The sequence below is a fragment of the Emydura macquarii genome, unplaced genomic scaffold, assembly GCF_026122565.2.
Source record: "Emydura macquarii macquarii isolate MOO-44397 ecotype Brisbane River unplaced genomic scaffold, CSIRO-AGI_Emac_v2 contig_1253, whole genome shotgun sequence".
NCBI lineage: Eukaryota > Metazoa > Chordata > Testudines > Chelidae > Emydura > Emydura macquarii.
In genome coordinates, this window is record NW_027131390.1 from 52,860,582 (window position 1) to 52,882,052 (window position 21,471).

The 21,471-nt window shown below is 43.6% G+C and overlaps 1 protein-coding gene across 1 annotated transcript in view; it reads right to left on the minus strand.

Annotated features, from left to right (window-relative positions):
* PCNT (pericentrin) overlaps positions 1–21,471 on the minus strand; it is a 202,712-nt gene that overhangs the window by 112,327 nt on the left and 68,914 nt on the right. The window contains exons 18-22 of the mRNA XM_067548788.1: positions 20,544–20,782; positions 18,951–19,426; positions 17,697–18,273; positions 15,737–15,970; positions 4,599–4,763 (exon numbers count right to left, since the gene is read on the minus strand). Coding sequence (XP_067404889.1) covers positions 4,599–4,763; positions 15,737–15,970; positions 17,697–18,273; positions 18,951–19,426; positions 20,544–20,782 — 1,691 coding nt within the window. The remainder of the gene's footprint in view (positions 1–4,598; positions 4,764–15,736; positions 15,971–17,696; positions 18,274–18,950; positions 19,427–20,543; positions 20,783–21,471) is intronic.

The following is a 21,471-nucleotide window of genomic DNA, read 5'->3' on the forward strand; positions in this document are numbered from 1 at the left end:
TAGCTAGTTTAATCTCATTTTGTGCCTAATTTTGTCCCTACATGCTTGTGTCATTTGTTTATATTCATCCTTTGTAATTTGACCTAGTTTCCACTTTTTGTAGGACTCTTGATTTTCAGATCATTGAAAATTTCCTGGGTAAGCCAGGGTGGACTTTTGCCATACTTCCCATCTTTCCTATGCAGTGGGGTAGTTTGCCCTTGTGCCCTTAATAATGTCTCTCTGAAAAACTGCCAACTCTCTTGAACTATTTTTCCCCTTAGACTTGCTTTCCATGGGATCTTACCTACCAACTCCCTGAGTTTGCTAAAGTAGGCCTTCTTGAAATCCATTATCTTTACTGTGTTGTTTTCCCTTCTTAGAATCATGAACTCTATCATTTCATGATGACTTTCATCCAAGTTGCCTTCCGTTTTCAAATTCTCAACTAGTTCCTCCCTATTTGTCAAAATCATATTTAGAACAGCTTCTCCCTTAGTAGCTTTCTCCACCTTCTGAAATAAAAAGTTGTCTCCAAATCATTCTAAGAACTTGTTGAATAATCTGTGCCCTGCTGTGTTATTTTTTCAACAGATATCTGGGTAGTTGAAGTCTCCTATCACCATCAAGTCCTGTGATTTAGATGATTTTGTTGGTTTAAAAAAAGCCTCATTCACCTCTTCTTCCTGGTTAAGTGGTTTCTAGTAGACCCCTACCATGATATCACCCTTGGTTTTTTACCCCTTTTATCCTCATCCAGAAACTTTCAACAAGTCTATCTCCTATTTCCATCTCAACCTCAGTCCAAATGTATACCTCTTTGAGATATATAGAAGGCAACACCTCCTCCCTGTTTTCCCTACCTATCCTATCTGAGCAAGCTGTACCTTTCTATACCAATATTCTAGTCGTGTGTATTATCCCACCAAGTCTCTGTGATGTCAACTATGTCATAGTTGTCTTTATTAACTAGCATTTCTATTTCTCCCTGGTTATTCCCCGTATTTCTCACATTAGTATACAGACATTTAAAATACGGATTTATTTTCCTTTCCGTGCTCCCCTGAGATTCTGACCCTTCTCCCAGGTCTCTGTTTTAGACTTACTGTGGGCTTTTGTCTCCTACCCTCATTGAACCTAGTTTAAAGCCATGCATATGCTTCAGAGGGAATGTACAGAACACGCAATCATCAAATGATCAATCTTCTGCTGTCCACTCCCAGCTTCTAGAAGTCAGAGGCTAGGTACACTTAGAGCATGGTTTGCATCCCAGATCACCTTGGATATTAGCCACTGATGGACTTTATTTAATTCTTTTTTGGATCCAGGTATAGTTTTGACCTTCACAGCATCGCCTAGCAACAACTTCCACAGCTTTACTGTGTACTGTGTGAAGTATTTTCTTCTGTTTGTTTTAAACTTACTGCTTATTCATTTCATTGGGTGATCCCTGGTTCGTGTATTATATGAAGGGGTAAATAACTTCCCTATTCACTGTCTCCATACCATTCATGATTTTATAGACCTCTACCCTATCGCCCCCTTAATCATCTCTTTTCCAAGCTGAATAGTCCCAGTCTTTTTAATCTCTCCTCATATGGATACTGTTCTATACCCTTATTCATCTTTGTTGTCATTCGCTGAACCTTTTCCATTTCTAATATATCTTTTTTCAGATGGGTGACCAGAACTTTATGCAGAAGTCAAGGTGTGCATGTACCATGAATTTTTATATAGTAGCATTATGATATTTACTGTTTTATTATTGATCCCTATTCTAATGGTTCCTACTATTGTTGGGGGTTTTTCCATTGCCTCTGCACCCTGAGCAGATGTTTTCAGATAACTATCCACAATGACTCCAGTATCTCTTTCTTGAGTGGCAACAACTGATTTAGACTGCATCATTTTGTTGGGATTATGTTTTCCAATAAGCATTACTTTGCATTTATCAACATCAAATTTCATCTGGCATTTTGTTGACCAGTGATCTAGTTTTGTGAGATCCCTTTGTAATGCTTTGCAGTCAGCTTTGCACTCAACTATCTTGAGTAATTTTGTATTGTCTGCAACCTTTACCACCTCACTGTTTACTCCTTTTTCCAGATCATGTATGAATATGCTGAACTGCACTGGTCCCAGAACAGATGCTTGGGGGACCACTATTTACCTCTCTCCATTCCAAAAACTACCCATTGTTTCCTGTTTTTTTAACTAGTTACTGATCCATGAGAAGACCTTCCCTCTTATCCCATGACAACTTACTTTACTTAAGAGCCATTTACATTACAAGGGAGCGTGTCAAACTTTCTGAAAGTCCAAGTACACTATATCCAATGGGTCACCCTTGTCCACATGCTTATTGACCCCCTCAAAGAATTTTAGTAGATTGGTGAGGCATGATTTCCCTTTACAAAAGCCATGTTGACTCTTCCCCAAAAAACAGTATTCATCCATGTGTTTGATAATTCTGTTCTTTACTATAGTTTCAACCAGTTTGCCTGGTACTGATCGTCTTTGCAGCTTTTCCTAAAAACTGGTATCACATTAGCTATCCCTCCAATCACCTGCTACAGAAGCTGATTTAAGTGATAGGTTATATACCACAGTTAGTAGTTTTGCAATTTCATATTTGAGTTCCTTCAGAACTCGAGTGATACCATCTGGTCCTGGTGACTTATTATTGTTTAATTTATCAATTTGTTCAAAAACCTCCTGTCTTTACACCTCAACCTGGGACAGTTCCTCAGATGTGTCACCTAAAAAGAACAGCTCATGCGTGAAAATCTCCCTCACATTCAACACTGCCCTAGATATCGGTAGTATGGGGCACAAGAATAGCTAAGGCATACTGAAAAACCTTAGAGTTACGAACACCTTGGGAATGGAGGTTGTTTGAAACTCTGAACAGAACGTTATGGTTTTTCTTTCAAAAGTTTACAACTGAACATTGACTTAAGACAACTTTGAAACTTTACTTATGCAGGAGAAAAATGCTGCTTTTAACTATCTTAATATGAAACAAGCACAAAAGTTTCATTACTTTGTCAATTTTTTTTTTTTTTAAACTTTCCCTTTATTTTTTTAGTAGTTTACATGTAAACAGTACTGTACTGTATTTGCTTTTTTTTTCCCCCCCCATCTCTACTGCTGCCTGAGTGGGTATTTCCAGTTCCAAACGAAGTATGTGGTTGACTAGTCAGTTCGTAACTCTGAGGTTCTACTGTATGTGCAGTCTCAACACACGCAGCTATCAAAAGACTCTGATCAAAGAAGCATGGGGCGCATGCATACTTGAAGTGGAGCATATATACAGACACTACTCAAAGAAGAATCTGTATTTAAGCAAGTTGCAGACTGGTTTATAACTTCTTAAATTAAGATATCATACCACCAGTGTTACGAAGCATGCCTGTATATCAGTAATACTGAGACCTCAATGGTTCAGGAATTAGCAATTAACGTTACCCAAAAGAGCCACAGTAGTGTGAATTCATTGTTTCATTTACTACAGTACTATATATTCATATTTCCACAATAAGACAGGGGAAATATTTAGTTTTTATATGTATACATTATTCTCAGAGCAAAATGACTACAACTAACTACAATAGGTTAACAACATAATAAAAGCATCCTGATTGGTTAATAATTAAATCACACAGTGTTTTAATATGTGCTGCAAAGAGCTCCAGGAGACATTAAAAAGCCACTTGTGGGCCTCAGTCTGAATATCACTGCTCTACATCAAGCTAGTTGTCATGAAGTAGAAGGCTCAACTGTAAATTGTAATTAGACGGTACTTTTAGATCTATTTCAAAGACTATTCCTGATGAGAAATCAGTTTCTTTCCATCCTTTCAAATGTTAAACTTGGTAAAATGTGTGCAAATCTTACCAAAAAACCTGAAGTTTTCATATTAACATACACAAGCATGTGGCAAATCAGAACTGAAGGTAAAATGTAGACCTTACATGCACTGTTGTGTTTATGACAGATTATGCATTTATCTCTGAATCGGTATTTTATAGGAGGCCACTTCTTCTAATACCTAACTGTAAATGGAAGCGTTAAGGACAAAGTGCCAGCTTTATATTATTGTAATATAGTCCTTTTTTCAGTATTGTTTGGATTGTTCTCCAATTTAAAATACATCTCATTACAAACTACATGTACAACATATTAAAAAAACACCCCACATTTTAAACAATTTTACCCAAAAGCAAAAAGGAAAAGGAGAAGACCTCTTAAAAGAGAGGCTCCCACATAGACCATTCAGTTGCCATTCATGATTGTATACCATTTCTGTGGCAAATACAGTACTTGCTAACATGAACAAGTAATGTTAGGAACAAAACTTATTTTTAGTCCCTTTTAATGTGATTTAATTGATAGAAACAATCAGAAGAGTTAAACTCATACGACTAGCCAGCAATCTGCCCCACAGACCATTTTAGGAACTGTTGATCTAACATATCTTTTCCATCTCCATCTCCTATGTCTCTAGGACTTTAAAAAGAACCTAGAAAGAAAACTTTGTAATAATTGTTCAATCTCAGAGAATTCCACAGCCAACATACATTTTGTTTTTTGTTAAAACCATTTTAGCTAGTCCTCACCTTTAGCTGTGTAATCTGCTGTTCCAGTAACACCTCTGACTGACATTTCAGCAGTTCAATCTCATCCTGGAACTGAAGCTGCTGCTTCAATTTCACCTCCTCAAACTGAGCTAGGAGAGCTGTTCGCACAGTTTCCACTTCAGAGGCAGAGGCAGAGGCATACATCTGTAAACATTTTTAATCCATTTTATTATTGAAAAAAAATCAGTAACTCCACCCAAGTCCCACAGCGGTTTTCCTTTCAACCCTCAAGGCCAGATTCTCATCTGGTGTGAACTACCATCTTGACTGAAGGAAGCCAGATCTGATCTCTGTGCAAGGTTGCAAAGATACAGGTAGGTGGTAATGGAGGATTCTGAGAGCAGAGCTGGACACCAAAGTCCTCCTAAACTAATTGCCTAGTAGTTAATCTAATGATCCATTCAGACTGGCAGAGCACACCACTGGCTTGCTTCTTCTGATACACATTAGACTCTTGGAAATGCACCAGAGAAAGGTGAGACAAATGGCAGCTGTGCCTCATTAAGACAACAAACAATTACCCAATGACTAGTGATATTGGGCTGCTAGGAAAATTTCAGCTGCATTCTCCTTTGTAAACTGAATCACTGTTGCCATTAGACTGAAAGGAAATCCTGTTTCCAGGATCAAGGCACTTAAAGCATGAAAATTTTCACTTGATCAACAAAGCTAACTTCCCAGGTGAACACTTCTTCTGCAGAAAACCCGAAGGGACGGGCAGTATATATTTTCAGGTCAACCTAATGAAATACAGCAACCTGGCTGGGTACTGTCAGCTCAAAGATATCGCCCCACCCCAATCCAAAGGAAATTAAGGTTTCCCCCAAAGGTAAAAAACTTTTGCAAGGGGAAAATTCAAACTCACAAAAATTTCACTAATGATTAGGAGTCTCACTGCTAATTACTGAATTTTGCAGAGTAACGAAGGAAAAATAATGCATCATAAAAAAGGGACGTTACTTATCTTATAGTAACTTATCTTAGGGATGTGTGGTCCCTATCTGAACTCCTCTATGGATACGCATGCACTATGTGAGCCTGAGACCAGAAGATTCTTGCTAGCAGCGTCCATTGGTCAGTGTCTGTATCCTTGCTCTACTTGTGCTCCACACGGAGGGCATAAGGGGTGGTACAGACCAACCACCTCTCCTGTTCTCTCTCGATTGTGAATCAACAGATAGGATCTGAAGCAGAGGTGAAGGGCGGCGGATAGTGGAATATAGAGAGGGACCACATCTTGACAAACTCCAGTTACTATAAAAGTAAATAACTTACCTTTCTTCCTCAAGTGCTTATTCCAATGGGTATTCCACTGTGGGTGACTGAGAAGCAGTACTCAGAGGAGGCAGGTGCAAGGCTGCAGGCAGTAAAGATGTCTGTAGGACCTCCACATCAAAGAATGCATCAGCTGCGGGGGCTTGAACTAAGGCATAATGTTTTGTGAAGGTACAAACAGAACTCCATGTTGCTGCTTTGCAAATATCAAGCAGGGGCACCTCTCAAAGCAATGCTAGTGAAGCTACTTGTGCTGTAGTGGAATGAGCCCTTACAGTGTGGGAGAGGAAGATTCACTAACAAAGTAGAATACAGCCCAAAATCCACTGAGAGAGTCTGAGAGGCTATAGCTTGTTTCCCGCCACCCCCCAATTCATTCCGTGATGCCAACAAACAATGGAGGCGGCTCTCTGATAGATTTCATTCTTTGAAGGTAAAATGCTAATGAATGCGTCACATCAGCGCAATGAAGTCTCAGCCTCATTGGTGGCATAAGGCTTAGGGAAAAGAAAAGAGATAAGAAAAGGAGTCTGCCAGCCTATGTGGTAAGATAACATCAAAGACTGAAAGGCTACTGAAATGTTAAGTTTAGTTTAGAATGGGATTTGCCTTTTTATTTCTTCCTGATGAAATCTGACTTATCACTTAAAATCTTTCTGTACTTAATAAATTTCTTTGTTTTATCTAAAGCAGTGCATGTAGTTTGAGTATGTATGGAGACTTCATTTAGAGTGACAGAGCTAGTGCATACCAATTTAATTGATAAATGGACTAATCTATGAGCTTGCAGATTCCAATAGAAAGCATTGAACTCTGTAAGACAGCCTTCCTAGGGTTGCATCTGGGACTGAGGATATCAGCTGGGGGTCATCTAATTGCAGAATTCCACGAGTGGCTGGCCAAAAGCACTCACTCACTAAAGTAGGAGCCACTTACTTGCATGAGACTGTGAGGGAACTGATCCAGGAGTAGGTGGCTCACTCAGCAGGGCAAGTGCAAGACAGGCTCCAGGAGTGAGGGACTGGGGTGACACAGTGATATATCAGACCAGATTGCAGGGGAACATCACAATGAGAAACCAGGCTGGGGTGCTTGATCTTGTTTTTGTCCTGGATCAAGAGATCCAGGAAGGACTGGATGCTGATGGGTAGACCAGATGACATTTGCATAAGAACAGAAAACCAGAAATGTACAAGCCATCTGGGAGCAATAAGCATGAGTAGCACTATGTCCTGTTGGAATTTCAAGTTCTGCGGAAGAAAGAGTGGGATGGGAGGCAAGGCATACCTCAGATGACCCATCCAGGAAAGTAGGAGAGCCTTGCTCTTGCAACCATGACCCTGAGCTCCTCTAGAACATAAAACAGGGTTACTTATCAGTAATTGTTGTTCTTCGAGATGTGTTGCTCATATCCATTCCAATTTAGGTGTGTGCACGCCCCGTGCACAGATTCCCGGAACCTTTTTCCCTTAGCACACCCGCAGGGCCGGGCGGCACCCCCTATAGTTCCACACTCATGTCGCGGTACATAGGGCGCTCCGGCCCCACGGGTCCCCAGTCCCTTCTTTCTGCCGACTCCGACAGAGGGGACGGGGGGTGTGTTTGGAATGGATATAAGCAACACATCTCGAAGAACAACAGTTAGTGGTAAATAACCCTGTTTTCTCTCTTCAAGTGATTGCTCATATGCATTCCAATTTAGGTGATTGAGTAGCCATACCCTTGGAGGCGGGTAGGAGTCACTGATAAGCAGCTCTACTCAGCACGGCTCTGCCAACCGCTGCGTCGTCTCTCGCCTGTTGAACAATGGCGTAGTGGGTCGTGAAAGTGTGAACTGACGACCAGGTGGCTGCCCTGCAGATGTCCTGCAGTGGCACGTTCTCTAGGAAGGCTGCCGATGAGGCCTGAGCCCTGGTTGAATGTGCCGTTACCGTTCCTGGCAGTGGCACTTTCGCTTGCTCGTAACATGCCTTAATACATGACGTGATCCAAGAAGAGATTCGCTGGGTGGAGACAGGAGAGCCCTTCATCTGGTCTGCCACTGCTACGAACAGCTGTGTCGATTTACGGAAGGGTCTGGTTCTCTCCACATAGTGTGCCAGGGCCCGCCTGACATCCAGCGAATGCCATCTCCGTTCCTCTTCCGAACTGTGGGGTTTTGGGAAAAACACAGGGAGGAAAATATCTTGGTTACAGTGGAATTGGGACACCACCTTGGGAAGGAAGGCCGGGTGGGGCCTCATCCTGACCTTATCCTTGTAAAAGACCGTATAGGGGGGCTCCCAAGTTAAGGCTCTTATCTCAGAGACCCTCCTGGCCGAAGTGATGGTCACCAGGAACGCTACCTTCCAAGAGAGGAGTAGCAGGGAGCATGTAGCCATGGGTTCAAAGGGGGGTCCTGTCAACATGGTGAGGACCAGGTTTAAATCCCAGGGGGGGATTGGGTCCCGAATCTATGGAAACACCCTCTCCATCCCTTTCAGGAATCTGACCAACATGGGGTGGGAAAACAGTGACCGCCCTTCCATCGGCTGGTGAAAAGCCGAGATGGCCGCCAGGTGTACCTTCAGGGAGGCCAAAGCTAAGCCTTGGAGTTTAAGATGCAGGAGGTATTCCAGAATTGCCTGTATTGGCGAGCAGGTTGGTGTGATACCCTTGGCCTCCTTCCAACCTATAAAGCGCCTCCACTTAGCCCGGTATGTAACCTGTGTGGAAGGTTCTGCTATCCAGCAGAATCTGCTGAACCTGCAAAGAGCAGGCTCTTTCTCCCTGTCAGCCAGAGAGTCTCCATGCTGTCAGATGGAGGGAGGCCGAGGAACGCGCTCCCCCGTTCCTGTAGAACATGGCTGCGGTATTGTCTGTGAGGACTTGTACCCCCCTGCCCCTCAGGAATCTGAGGAAGGTTTTGCAGGCCAAACAGACTGCCCTGAGCTCGCGAACGTTGATGTGTAGAGCTCTCTCCATCGGTGACCATAACCCTTGGGTGCATCCTGAGCTCCCCATCCCACATCCGAGGCGTCCGTGATAAGGGTCACGGACAGAACCAGGTCTCTGAACGGGACTCCCTCGAGCACCTCCCTCGGGTTCGCTCACCAACGGAGGGAGGACAGCACCTGTGGGGAAATCGTGACCACCTTGGTCAGTAAGTGTCTGGAAGGTACATAGACCGAAGCCAACCATGCCTGTAAGGGCCTTAGCTTGAGCGGAGCCAGCCTTACCACGTAAGAGGCTGCCATATGTCCCAACAGCTGTAGGCAGTGCCTGGCTGTCGTCATGGGGGACCTATGCAGCTCCGCGATAATGGATCCCATTGCCTCGAAACGTGGTTGTGGCAGGAAGGCTCTGGCCTGTATGGTGTCCAGGATAGCCCCTATAAAGTCAATGCACTGCACCGGGGCGAGTGTGGATTTTTGCTCATTGATGAGCAGCCCCAGTCCGGTGCATGTGGTGCAAACCAGCTCCAGGGTGTTTTGCACGTGATTCCTGGATCTGCCCTTGATGAGCCAGTCATCTAGGTAGGGGAAGATCTGAACCCCCTTGCAGCGCAAGTAGGCCGCCACACACTTGGTGAAGACCCTCAGGGCTGAGGAGAGGCCAAATGGGAGGGCCGCAAATTGGTAGTGGCCTCCCTCTATCATGAATCTCAGGAATCTCCTATGCCCTGGTAAAATGGAGATGTGGAAGTAGGCATCCTTTAAATCGAGGGCAGCATACCAGTCCCCTGGATCTAGGGCCGGAATTATGGAGGCTAGGGAAACCATACGGAACCTGATACATCTGATATAACTATTCAGACGACGGAGATCCAGGATTGGTCTCAGGCCGCCTTTGGCCTTGGGGATCAGGAAGTATCTAGAGTAAAATCCACTTCCTCTTTCCATTCCCGGAACCTCCTCAATCGCACCGAGCTTCTGGAGTGAGTGGACCTTCTGTATGAGGAGTTGCTTATGCGCAGGGTCCCTGATAGGGGACAGGGTGGGAGGGACGTCCAGGGGAAAAGAAGTGAGTTGGAGGGCATAGCCCCTGAGAACCACCCCCAGGACCCAACGGTCCATAGTGATTGCTTCCCAAGCATGATAGTAAGGCCGAAGCCTGCTTTCAAAGGGTCGGTCAGGCTCCCGGGGAAAAGGAAGAGCGTCACCCTCATAGTCGCTGTCAAAAGCGTTTATTACCATTGCCACTTCCGGTTTTGCCACCATGCTGCGCCCGCGCTGAAGAGCCCTGCCGTTCACGGCAGTTAGGCCCTCTAAAGCGGTCCCGCCCCCTCTTTTGCTGAGCGGCCCGAGGGGCTTGTCTTGGCTGGGGAGGTGGCTGCCTCTGTGGCTGGGGGCGAGACTGGCGTCTCGATGCCAGAGGGGTGTATAGTCTTAAGGACCTCAGGGTAGCCCTCGAGTCTTTGAGGGCATGCAATTTATCATCCGTCTTCTCCGAAAAGAGGCCGGAACCTTCAACGGGGAGGTCCTGGATGGCTTGCTGGACCTCTACCAACAACGCCGATGCTTGCAGCCAGGAACAGCGGCACATGACGATGGCGGACGCCATCGCCCTGCCTGCGGTATCCGCCACATGATTGGCGGACTGCAGAGCTGCTTGGGCCACTGTCTCTCCCTCCTGTGCCAACGTGGCCAGGTCTGCAGCTTGACCAGGGGGAAGCGCTAAGATCAGACGCTGCATCGAGACCCACAGGTTTTGATTGTATTTCCCCAGGAGGGCCTGATGATTTGCCACCCTTAATTGTAAAGCAGCCGTGGAATAAACTTTGTGGCCGAAGAGATCTAATTTCTTCCCCCTCCTTATCCTTGGGGGTACTCCCCTGACCCCCTTGGCGATCTCTCTGGTTCGCCGCATCCACAACTAGAGTCCCTGGGAGGGGATGATTATACAGGAACTAAGTTTTCCTTCGGCACATAATACTTCCTTTCTGTTCCCTTCGATGTTGGGGGAACAGAGGAAGGTGTTTGCCAAAAGGCCTTAATCTTCATTACCCTCTCGTGGACAGGGAGGGCCACTCGAGAAGGGCCAAAGAGGGGATCATCCTCCTCCGACATCTCCTTAAGCGGTAACCCCAAGTTGGTAGCTACCCGCTTAAGGAGGTCTTGGTTTGCCCGGAAATCAAAAAGGGGCGTCTTATGGTCCCTGGAGGTCCCTTCATCCAGGGATGAAGAGGAGGACATGGGGACGGGCCCTGTGGAGGTCTGACTCCCTAACAGAGGGGATTTGTGGAGGCAGTTGTGTTAGGGGAGGTGGAGGCTGCACCACACCAGAGTGGAGCGACTCAGCACCCTGTCCCGGCTGAGCGGTCCAAGGCCCCCAGGACGGCCACTGCCATGGCCCTTGTGGCCACCCTGGCATAGGTAGCTGCTGGGTGTCCACATAGTGGCCTTTGTGACCTGAGCCCGCAGACCGTCTCTTGCGACCCTTCGGTGGGGAGCGGCTCTGGGAAGAGGACGACGACCGGTGCGGATGCCTGCGGTGCCTTCTAGAGGAGGACCGACTGGAGGAACTGGTGGACCTCCTGCGTCTGCGCCCCAAACATTTGTAGTGGCGTTTCCCACTACGGGATTGGGAGTGACGGCTTCTGCGGCTATGTGCTGTTGAGGCTGAACGGGAACGTGCTAGTTTTCCTGGTGCCGCAAAGCCTGGTGCCGAGGCGGTCGGTGCCGCAGTCGTCGGTGCCGGTAGCCTCGGTGCCGAATACATCAGTGCCGGTGCTGCCGAATATGTTGGTGCCGGTAACCCCTGTACTGGCAACCCTGCAGGCGCCAAGGTCTGGCCCATCAGTGTCTGGGTCCCCATCGAAGGTGTGGACCACGCCAGGGAGACGTGTGACGCTGATGTAGAAGCCGGCGTCGTTATCGGTCCCGGCAGTCTGTACTGCAGTCGGTGCCGGAAATGACGGTGCCGCTGCAGTCGATGCCGAGGTGAGGGGGGCCTCCAGAACATCGCTGCTCGGTGCCACCAGAGTGCCAACTGGGGAGCGGTTGCGATGCCGCGACGTCCCCCGCACCGGAGAGCTCGAGCCCGAGCTGCGGGTGGTGTCAGAGTTGGCGTTGACACTCCTGCACCAGTTCTTAGCGGCTCTTGACTGCCCCCGGTGCTGCAGTGCCCAGGCGCTTGACGACCGTGAGTCGGAGCTCGGAGGGGATGCACTCTCCACCCTCTGTGGCCGTCTGGGTGAGGATTGGGAGCGTTGCTTCCTTCACCCACTGGGGCTACCCAGCGCGAGTTTGCCCCGAGACGCAAATCCCACGCCCCTCGTCCAAGGAGGGGACGGAGGCGTGGGCAAGGCCATGAAGGCCCTTGCCGCGACGAATGCCTCCAGCGTTGATGGCCCTTGCAGGGGCACTCCCCCACCCCCAGGAGTCGGGGGAGGCTCCCTACGAGGAGGCACAGGTGCCGGAGGGACGTCCACGGCACGTGGCTGGGATGTCTCCTGACCTTCTCCCTGCTTCGCTGGTTGCGGGGAGGAGTCCATGGAGGCGATTCTGGACCGCTTCGTCTTCTTCAGCACCGAAGACTTCGGTGCCGATGTTGGTGCCGACGGTGCGCTCTGCACCGAGCATCCACTCGGTGCCGGGGATCTCGATGGCTCGGATGCCGGGTGGAGCGCAGACTCCATGAGCAGGACCTTCAGTCTTGCATCCCTTTCTTTTTGGGTACGGGGCTTGAAGGATTTGCAGATCCTGCATTTTTCTTTGCGGTGCTGTTCTCCGAGACAACGGAGGCAGCAGTCATGAGGATCACTCGCCACAAATTGCTTGGAGCACATGGAACAGCTCTTGAAACCAGCAGAGCCCGGCATGGCGCCTGCAGAAGCCCCTAAGGGCACCTGACAGTACAATTATCTACAAATTAACTGTTTTTGAATAACAAAACTAACTAACTAACAATCTAGAGCTCTAACGAGAGCGAAGAGGCTAAGGACTGCTGCTTGCAATAGCAAGGGACAGAAGTTCCAGCAACCGTCAGATGCGGAAAGAAGGAACTGGGGACCCGCGGGGCCAGAACACCCTATATACCGCGACATGAGCGCGGAACTCCAGGGGGCGCCGCCCAGCCCTGCGGGTGTGCTAAGTGAAAAAAGTTCTGGGAATCTGTGCACGGGGCGCGCACACACCTAAATTGGAATGCATATGAGCAATCACTCGAAGAGAGAACATGCTGTAATTCCTCTTCAACTGGGATGTTAAAAGGTTTCAAAGTAGGGGCTCCCTACTGAGTAACTATGCTGCTTACTACAGAATCGTGTAGTTCCTACTCATGGTTGGTGGTATAATTCTACTGAAACTATCCGCCGGTGAATTCTGAGCACCCAGAAGGTACACTGCTGACAGGGTAATGTGGTGCCACAAGTTCACCAGTCCGGAGGAGAAATCCTCATAAATTGGAACAGAGATGTGGCCCAGCAGATTCTCAATCCCCTATCTAGGCTGACCTCTCTCAGTTGAGGTGATGTTGGCTCTTCAGACACATCAGATTCCCACAAAGTGGAAAACATCAGGTGCATTTCCATAGATGGTGCCAGTGATGCTTACTGAGTTGGGATGTCAAGACGAACTTCCCCTCTTGTAGACCCTGCCAACTGTTGGGGTCAAAATCTTTCTCCTGGGAGTTTGTACCATCATTATGGGAGACTAAAATCCGAAAGAATAAAAATATCCTTCAAAGTGACATAGGTCTGTATCTCTTTCAGGGAGTGCAGTCGTGTCCCTCTGCACCAATGAAGCCAGAGTGACTGATGGTTTCTTATGAGATCTGGGCAATACAGACAATGTGTGGAGGTCTTGCTGACAATTCTTGGTTGGTACCGACAGTTCTTCAGCCTTTGTGTTCCATTGCCTAACCCTGGCCAGTACAAGAGTCGATATCACTGATGTCATGGCCAGCACTGAAGTATTTAAATGCGCTTTCTGATCAGAGCCATGAGTTTAAAGAGGACCTAAATCTGTGGGACCAAGGAGAGAAAACTTTCCTGACTTCAAAGTCAGTGAAGGATTCCCCCCTCTTTGAGATGAATTTAGAGGGAGATCTGCTCTATGTTTATGGAAGTGCTTCCTGCTCTCCTGGGGAGCGCGGCAAGAAACATCTTTGCTGCTCTTCCCTACTTCTGAGGGAATGTCTTCACTCCCATGGTGACAGGCATCTATGAAGCAGCATCGATTGAGCAGGTCTGCTCAGTCGATCAGAGAGCACTCTCCGGTCGACTGGATTAGTTCTCTTCCCCGATAGGAGTAAGGCTGTGTCAACAGAGGGCATCTCCCGTCGACGCAGCGCCATGAAGACAGTGCACTATGTGAACGTAAGTACACCGACAGGAGATACAAAAGATATCTTCCGTTGACCGCCACCGCCAGTGTAGACAAGTCCTGAGTCAGACACTATGGTGCTAGGAAGCACACTTCTGGATACCTCTACTGAATGTACAGGGGGATCCCCCTGCCCGTGTCTGATTAAGGCTTCATTGCACACTTCGTAAAGCTTTTCCTCACCCAAATTCCCAGGTTTGGCTGGGAAAAGAGTGGCAGATACTGCACTTCGCAACAACATGGCTTTCTCCAAGGCAGTAATGGTGGTCATCGTTAACCAGAAAGGAATGAAGGCAAGAGATGCCGTTTTTTTAAGGCCCGATAACTTAGGCCTAATGTAACCCCATACTAGGAGGGCTCCCTGGGATTGGGGAGGGGATTTCTAACTAACTAACACATACTAGATAATTTTTAAAAATTACATACAATATTTAGAGGTTGAAGACAGAGGAGCAGCTCTGGACACTGGAAGGCTCTGTCTCCCAACATGTAGCAGTAAGAAGGAACTGGAGATGCAGTCAGTCCACACTGTCCCTTATACTCAGTGGGGAGACAAGGAGAGCAAGGCCCACAGGTATAGACCACCGGACACTGCTGACTAGAATTTCCCAGACTCAGGCACATGAGTTCCCACAGAGGAATACACTCTTCTTTGAGTGCTGACATTTATTTTTGTCAGATGTATTTCGATGTAGTTCAATTTTCTTCCAAGTATACTAAAATGTGTTTCATTATTTTTGCAGTATATACTGCAATAATGAAATCTTAGTCATTTGAGGCCTCAATACATCATCTGTGGTACACAGTTGATGCAAGAAAGCAAGAAAAAGCTAGCTTCTATTGTACTTCAATATTAACAAAAAAAAACTAATGCTAGCCTAGAAACATAATTAACAACTTTTCTTGATCTTCATTCAAGAAGCTTGCTTACATTTGCTTCCTTCTGTACATACACTAGCAACAACAGAAGTGGGTAAAGCTCTAAGGAAAGCAGGTAGGAGTGTTAATCTCATTTTTGAAAGTGAGACAGCTACTTATGAGCCTAAGTATCACTGAAAAAAATCAATGCTGCTCAAAACAGTCCACTTGTTCTCACACTGGATTTCAAGACAGCTATTTCCCTTCCCTTAAACAGTTAATGCAACACTAAAATAAGTCAGCATTGGGTGCACATATTCAACGACAATGTAAGTTTAAAATCTTTCAGTTAAAAAAAACCTGTAAGGAAAATGAAGGTCTGCTGAAGTGAACTATAACACAAGATTCTCTCACACTCTCACTCTCACTCACGCACAGCTAAGCTAAATAAATGTTTTTGTCAATATATTAAAGTAAATTATAGTTTTAATGTGCTTTAGGTTAGAGGTAGGTTTAAACGTCTCAAGATTGTTTTGTTCCTTTACTTACACTTGGGAATCAAATCACCAGTTATGGAGCTGGATGCGACTTGATTTTTACTTTCGGGGTAGCAAAATTGAATTTGTTCTATTTTAGAAGATAAGCTATTTGAGGTTTAGATATTTGTGTAGTCCTTACCGCCTGTTCATGTTCATGCTGTGCTTTTAGCTTCTCTAGCTCTTCCTGCAGATGCCAGGAGTATTCTTCTTTCTGTTTCTGAACTTCCGCCACATGGAGATCTTGGAGTTCTTTCAGTGCTTTTTTATGATGTTCCTCCATATGCAATACTTCTTCACGCAAAACATCCAAAGCCTTATGATTTTCTTCTTCCAACATACATCTTTGATTTTGAAGAGCCATGTTCAATTCTTCCTATAAAATTATTCATTTAAAAATAGCGAACATCCCCATTATATCTAATTCATGAATTGTATACTGCAGTATTCATTAAAGTTACCCTCTGCACAGTGAATTTCCAAGCCGCAGAAGTAAATATTTACCACCAACACTTTCTCCTGGACTTTCACTGAGCCTATACTCCACCTACTTTTGAATGGGTTTATTTTTTAAAACTGTCTAGTAATATGAATTTACATCTCTATAGGTCTTCTTGTTCCTTCTACCTATATACAAAACTCTCCTCATCACTACAACCTTCTCCCCCTCTCCCCACCTCAAATTCATTACAATCAGGAGCACTTAAGCATGAGACTTCAGTAGAAGTTTAGCACTGAAAAGGGATGCCTTCTTGAATCACAGACTAAGAATGGAGTCTTTTGTGCTTATCTTCAGTATAATGAAGTAGGCTTACAAATTTAGGCTCTAAATAAAAAAATACAAAAATGATGCCCTTTGTAGTATCCTTACTCAACAGAAGGAAATATTCAACAGCATCTACTGGGATTTTATATCCTAGCAACAAGTCACCACCCTGCCTCTGGGACTCATGATACATACCAAGAGGGTGAAGCACTCTCAAACTCCCTCACAAAATGTTATTTCAATGTACTGGAAGCTTAACATTTTTCTATAGATTTCCCAAGTTCTGATTAAGTTTCTAAAATTATACAAAATGAAATTTAGCAGGATCTTAGGTTTACTATGATATTGCTGAATCTGCAGAATCTATTAGACTATTTTTACATTTAACAAATTGCTAAGCACTAATTAATAACCCTACTAAATAATAAGGATGAAATTAGCTACAAAATGGTAGGCTTTCGGAATACCAATTAAATTGTACTAAGCATACATTAAGATGTATAACTTACACTATATCCTGATCAAGCTTTTCATATACGAGGACTGAAGCAAAAGAGTTATTGCTCCATGACTTCCACCTTTTTATGTTTCCCCTCAGCCAGTTTACTCAATAGGGCCCAAAGGAATAAATGATGTTCAGATCTTGCCATTTAGAATATTTTTGTATGAGATACCACTAAGAAAGAATGTCAGTAGTAATCAAGAAGCAACTTTACTACTAGACTGTCCTTAAAAATTACCAGCTCTTCCTTACTGCACTGTGGTTGAAGCAATGCCATTTTCAAAATATAAAAATGTTGTTCCATAAGGAAAAGCAAAATGGTAGGAACCTGTCAATTCTAGAAGGTTTTATGCAAAACTTGTTTTGAAATTCTTATTTCAAAGTAATTAAAAATATTTTAAACAAAATAAGTGATTGCACTTCTCCAAAATGACAGCTACCCTATGGGAAGTAATAAAACTGTTGAGGAAAAGGCATGAACTATTCTCTAATTTCAAACCCTGTAGATTTTAAACATTTTTTCATATAGTGAATCCAACAAATAAGAAAAACTTCGTATTTCCGTTCAACTTAGATTCTAAGCTTTCATAATGATCGAATTTAAATATGTATATGCTTATAATTTCTCTCTTTTTGCCTTTGTTCTTAACATAAGTAAAAAAAACCTATTACAATGGAGTTAAGTATAGCTGGTTCAATCAATAGAGTCTTTCACAAACAGAATTAAACATCTATGGAAAACCAGTTTCAAAACCAAAAGCCCTTCATTTGAAATCAACCTAAATTCAAAACCAGCAAGGGTCATTTTACTGTCATATTTTCCCTCTCACCCACCTTATGAACTTCTTCCAGTTCAGCAGCCATGGCTTTAAGTTTATCAATATGAATAGTAGCTAGCTCAATTTTCAGATTCTCTTGTGAAAGTTGCAGCTCTTCGGCATGTTTTAATTTCAGCCTTTCTATTTCCTGAAGCAAAGCTGTTTGATTCTCCTTATCCTTCTGATGCAGCTGTTCTGAGACACGTATCTGTAGATCTTCAACAGTTTGTTTGTGCTCATCTCTTATAATCTGAATTTCAGACAGGTATGAAGACTCCAAAGAATCCAGATTTGACAAGTGTTTAGCTTCCAACTCATCAATTTGTGCTTGATGCTTTGCCTGCAGCTCAGCTAGATGAGCTTCAAGCTGAGCCTGATGTTTGCTTTGTAATGTAGATTTAAGTGTCTCAGTTTCAGCTTGGTGCTTTATCTGCAGCTCAGTTGTGAGGGATAAAATCTGTTGCTTATGTTTCTCCTGTAGTTGTTGACTTAGGAGTTCTAGCTCTTCAGCATGCTTCCCTTTCAACTCTTGGAGGAGAAGCTCTTGCTCTGTTGTGAATTTTTGAGTCATAACTTTGTGTTCTTCCATAAATCTAATTTCCAAGAAAATTAAGATAATTGTCAAACAAGCATGGATAAGATCCAAAGAATAAAAACAAGACAAAAATGGCTAAACTTGATCACATTTTTACCTATTTTATCCATAGCAACACAAAGAAATTATCTTAGAGCAGTGCAATAACCTATATAAAGTGAGAAGGCCATTTCAAGTGATTATTTAGTAGACAATTGCCTATATTACAAAAAATTATTAATGTAGGTGGCAGCATCCACAAAGCCAAGCATTTAATGGTCCCCGTACAGAGATAGTCATAAAGTAGGAAACACAGATTTTCTCGCATTGCTCCATTAATGTGCCTTCATTGTAAGTTGGAGGAAACTATCTTCCTTTACCAACAGGCTAGAAGTACAAAACTGAAGTTCCCATTTATTTCTATAGGTAATAGTGCAGTGATTTTTTTTTTTAAATAATTGTTGGTCTTAGTATATATTTATATGAAATAAAATCTAGCAGTGAGACTTCAGGGATAACTCTACAGCTCCTTTCTAACATAATGCATGTTATTATATTTAACTAATTTTTGGTGACACCAAGTGACAAAATCTTAAAAGGTTTTAAAACAAGAACAGTAAAAACCACTGCATGAAATATAATGGGAGCACAGGGAACTCATTTGCATATGAACATCACTAGTAATTAATTACATACTTGTTTTGTGCTTCCATAAGTTTAGCTGCACATTCCTCTTGCAGCTTTAATGTGGCTTTTTCCAACTCTTTTTCCATGAGTCCCTTGGCAGCTTGCAGTTCGCTGACATACTGTGCCTGAGCTTTCTGTGTAGTCTGCATATTCGCTAAGCTATCCTCTAGCTGCTGCAAACTGTTCTGCTGCTCCTTTAAGGACTTCTCCAGTTCTACAATTCTGGCAGCCTGCTGATCCTGAAGCTGATTCATTTCAGCTTCACGAAGTTCAAACTCCTTTTGCAAAGTTTGCTTCTCATACTCTGCCTTGTCTTCCAATTCTGTATGTAACAGTGATAACTTCTCTTCAGCTTTGATTCTCAGGGCCTCACTTTCACACTTCCATTCCTCCTCCATTTCTTTGTGCATTTGTTCCATTTGCTGGATCTCTTCTCTAGCTCTTTTTAATTCATGCTTGTGATCATCAACAAATTTACATTTTACCTATGAACATAACAAAAACAGATAAAGAGATGAAACCATATCAATTGGAAATGTTCAGAATAAAAACTCTGATTAGCCATTTAAACTCTTACAGGTCCTTAACTATGGATCACTGTGGTCCTCAGAGAATCGACTGGTCATAAGGTCCTGGTTTTACCATCATATTTTCAGCTGCTAAATTACTTTAAAAGACAACTAAAATGCATGAAGCATTTTACTCTTCCACATATGCAATTGCTGTAGTTGATACAGGGATGTTATGGAACTGCAAATAGGAGGAGGTGGTCTGTGTGACAGTGACTGGTGAAGAAGAAGAAGAAAAGAAAGGTGGCCCACAGGACAAATTGCATGAAAACATGGGCCACACCACACACAAAAAATTGAAAACTCCAACATTTTACCATCTTCTCAGACCATCTAAATAGCCGAGTCTTGTGCTCGGGTCAGCTTTCAAAGCAAAAACAAGATTTAAGTGACAATTTGTTGATGCCTTATTTAAGTCGAAGCACTATTAAGAATACCAAAGTAGTAGTAAAAGAAGATATAAATAATGACTAAATTCCAGAAAACCTAACTGGAAAAAACATTTTCACATCAAAATGTCCTGAAGCCTGAATTTAAGTCTTTCAACTTATGTCTAAGATCCTCCTTGTCTCATTCCCTATGCTTGCCATTATGTCAATTCACAAGGGGAAATAATCATTGCATATACTTCAGATCCAAATCTTTCTGCAGGTTAGTTTACAGGGTGCCAAAAAAACCCGAACAAACAAAACCTGAAATGGTCCTAATGTAATTTCAAATGTGAGATGCATGGGTAAAGTTTGAAGAATAGGGGTGAGAGTTCCTACAAAACTGCTCAACTTCAAGCTCATTCACCCCATTCTTCAACTTTTACATACGCATCACCCATTTGTAGACCCAACTCATTAGAACATTATACAAGGTTTTAGCCATGCAACTTCCATTAACGCTAAGACCTCACCACAGACAAGAGAGTTCAAATGGTAACTGTTGTTTCAGTCACTATACCCACTAATTTTGGTTTACACCTGACAGAAGCTGTATTTAACATAGTTATGTCATATTAAATACAAAAAACAAACTGAAATACTACCTTTTCTATCTCCTCTTTCAGATGTGTTTCATGCTGGACACCAATGTCTTTTAGTTTAGTAATCTCTCTTTCTAAGTGTTGTATTTCACCCTGCAGTTCTGCAATGTGCTGTTTGTCAGACTGAAGAAGGGAGAGTTTAGCTTTGTGCTCATTCTCCAGTACACATACTCGCTCTGCTACTTCTGCTTCAACCTGGCGTGCTGCATCTTGAGCACTCTGTAGACGCAGCTTGGTAATTTCTGGATTGACAGTGAAAAAACATTTTGTAGTTTGTTTTAATGGGTCTTGATGATTCATAAAGGTAAAAACATGAAGCTTAGTTGTGACAATAAAATAATAAACTCATCAATGGATCTCTCAATTTCAAGTCTAGTGAAAAATACTTAATAAAATGTTTCCACTTACATTACTTATAACGGTCCCTTTTAGCCTTGGAATCTATGAACTTTAATAATAATCTACGAACTACCTTTTAATCTACTATACATTACCACCATCTATGAAGCCTATCAGTATCTTGAATGTTAATGGTAGAAGGAACAGGTCATATCTTTTTCAGAGCCTAGTGAATAATGAGGTGGCAGATTTTCTGAAAGTGAAATATTCTCTCAGTTCAAGCACATCCTCAGTAAACAACAGTGAACAATATTTATAACAAATCCCCCACAAAACAGCAGAAAAGCAGTTTTGTCAAAAATTATCAGGATAATGCATTTTTAATTTCAACAGTTTGTACAGTATCTCACATTAGAGATCACTGAACATCAGAAAAATAGTGCATCTTTTATAAATTATTTGATAAATAGCAAATTAAATAACATCTGACTCTACTCATAGTAGAAAAGATGGTTACTCACCTTGTAACTGTTGTTCTTCGAGATGTGTTGCTCATGTCCATTCCATTCCAGTTTAGGTGTGTGCGCACCAA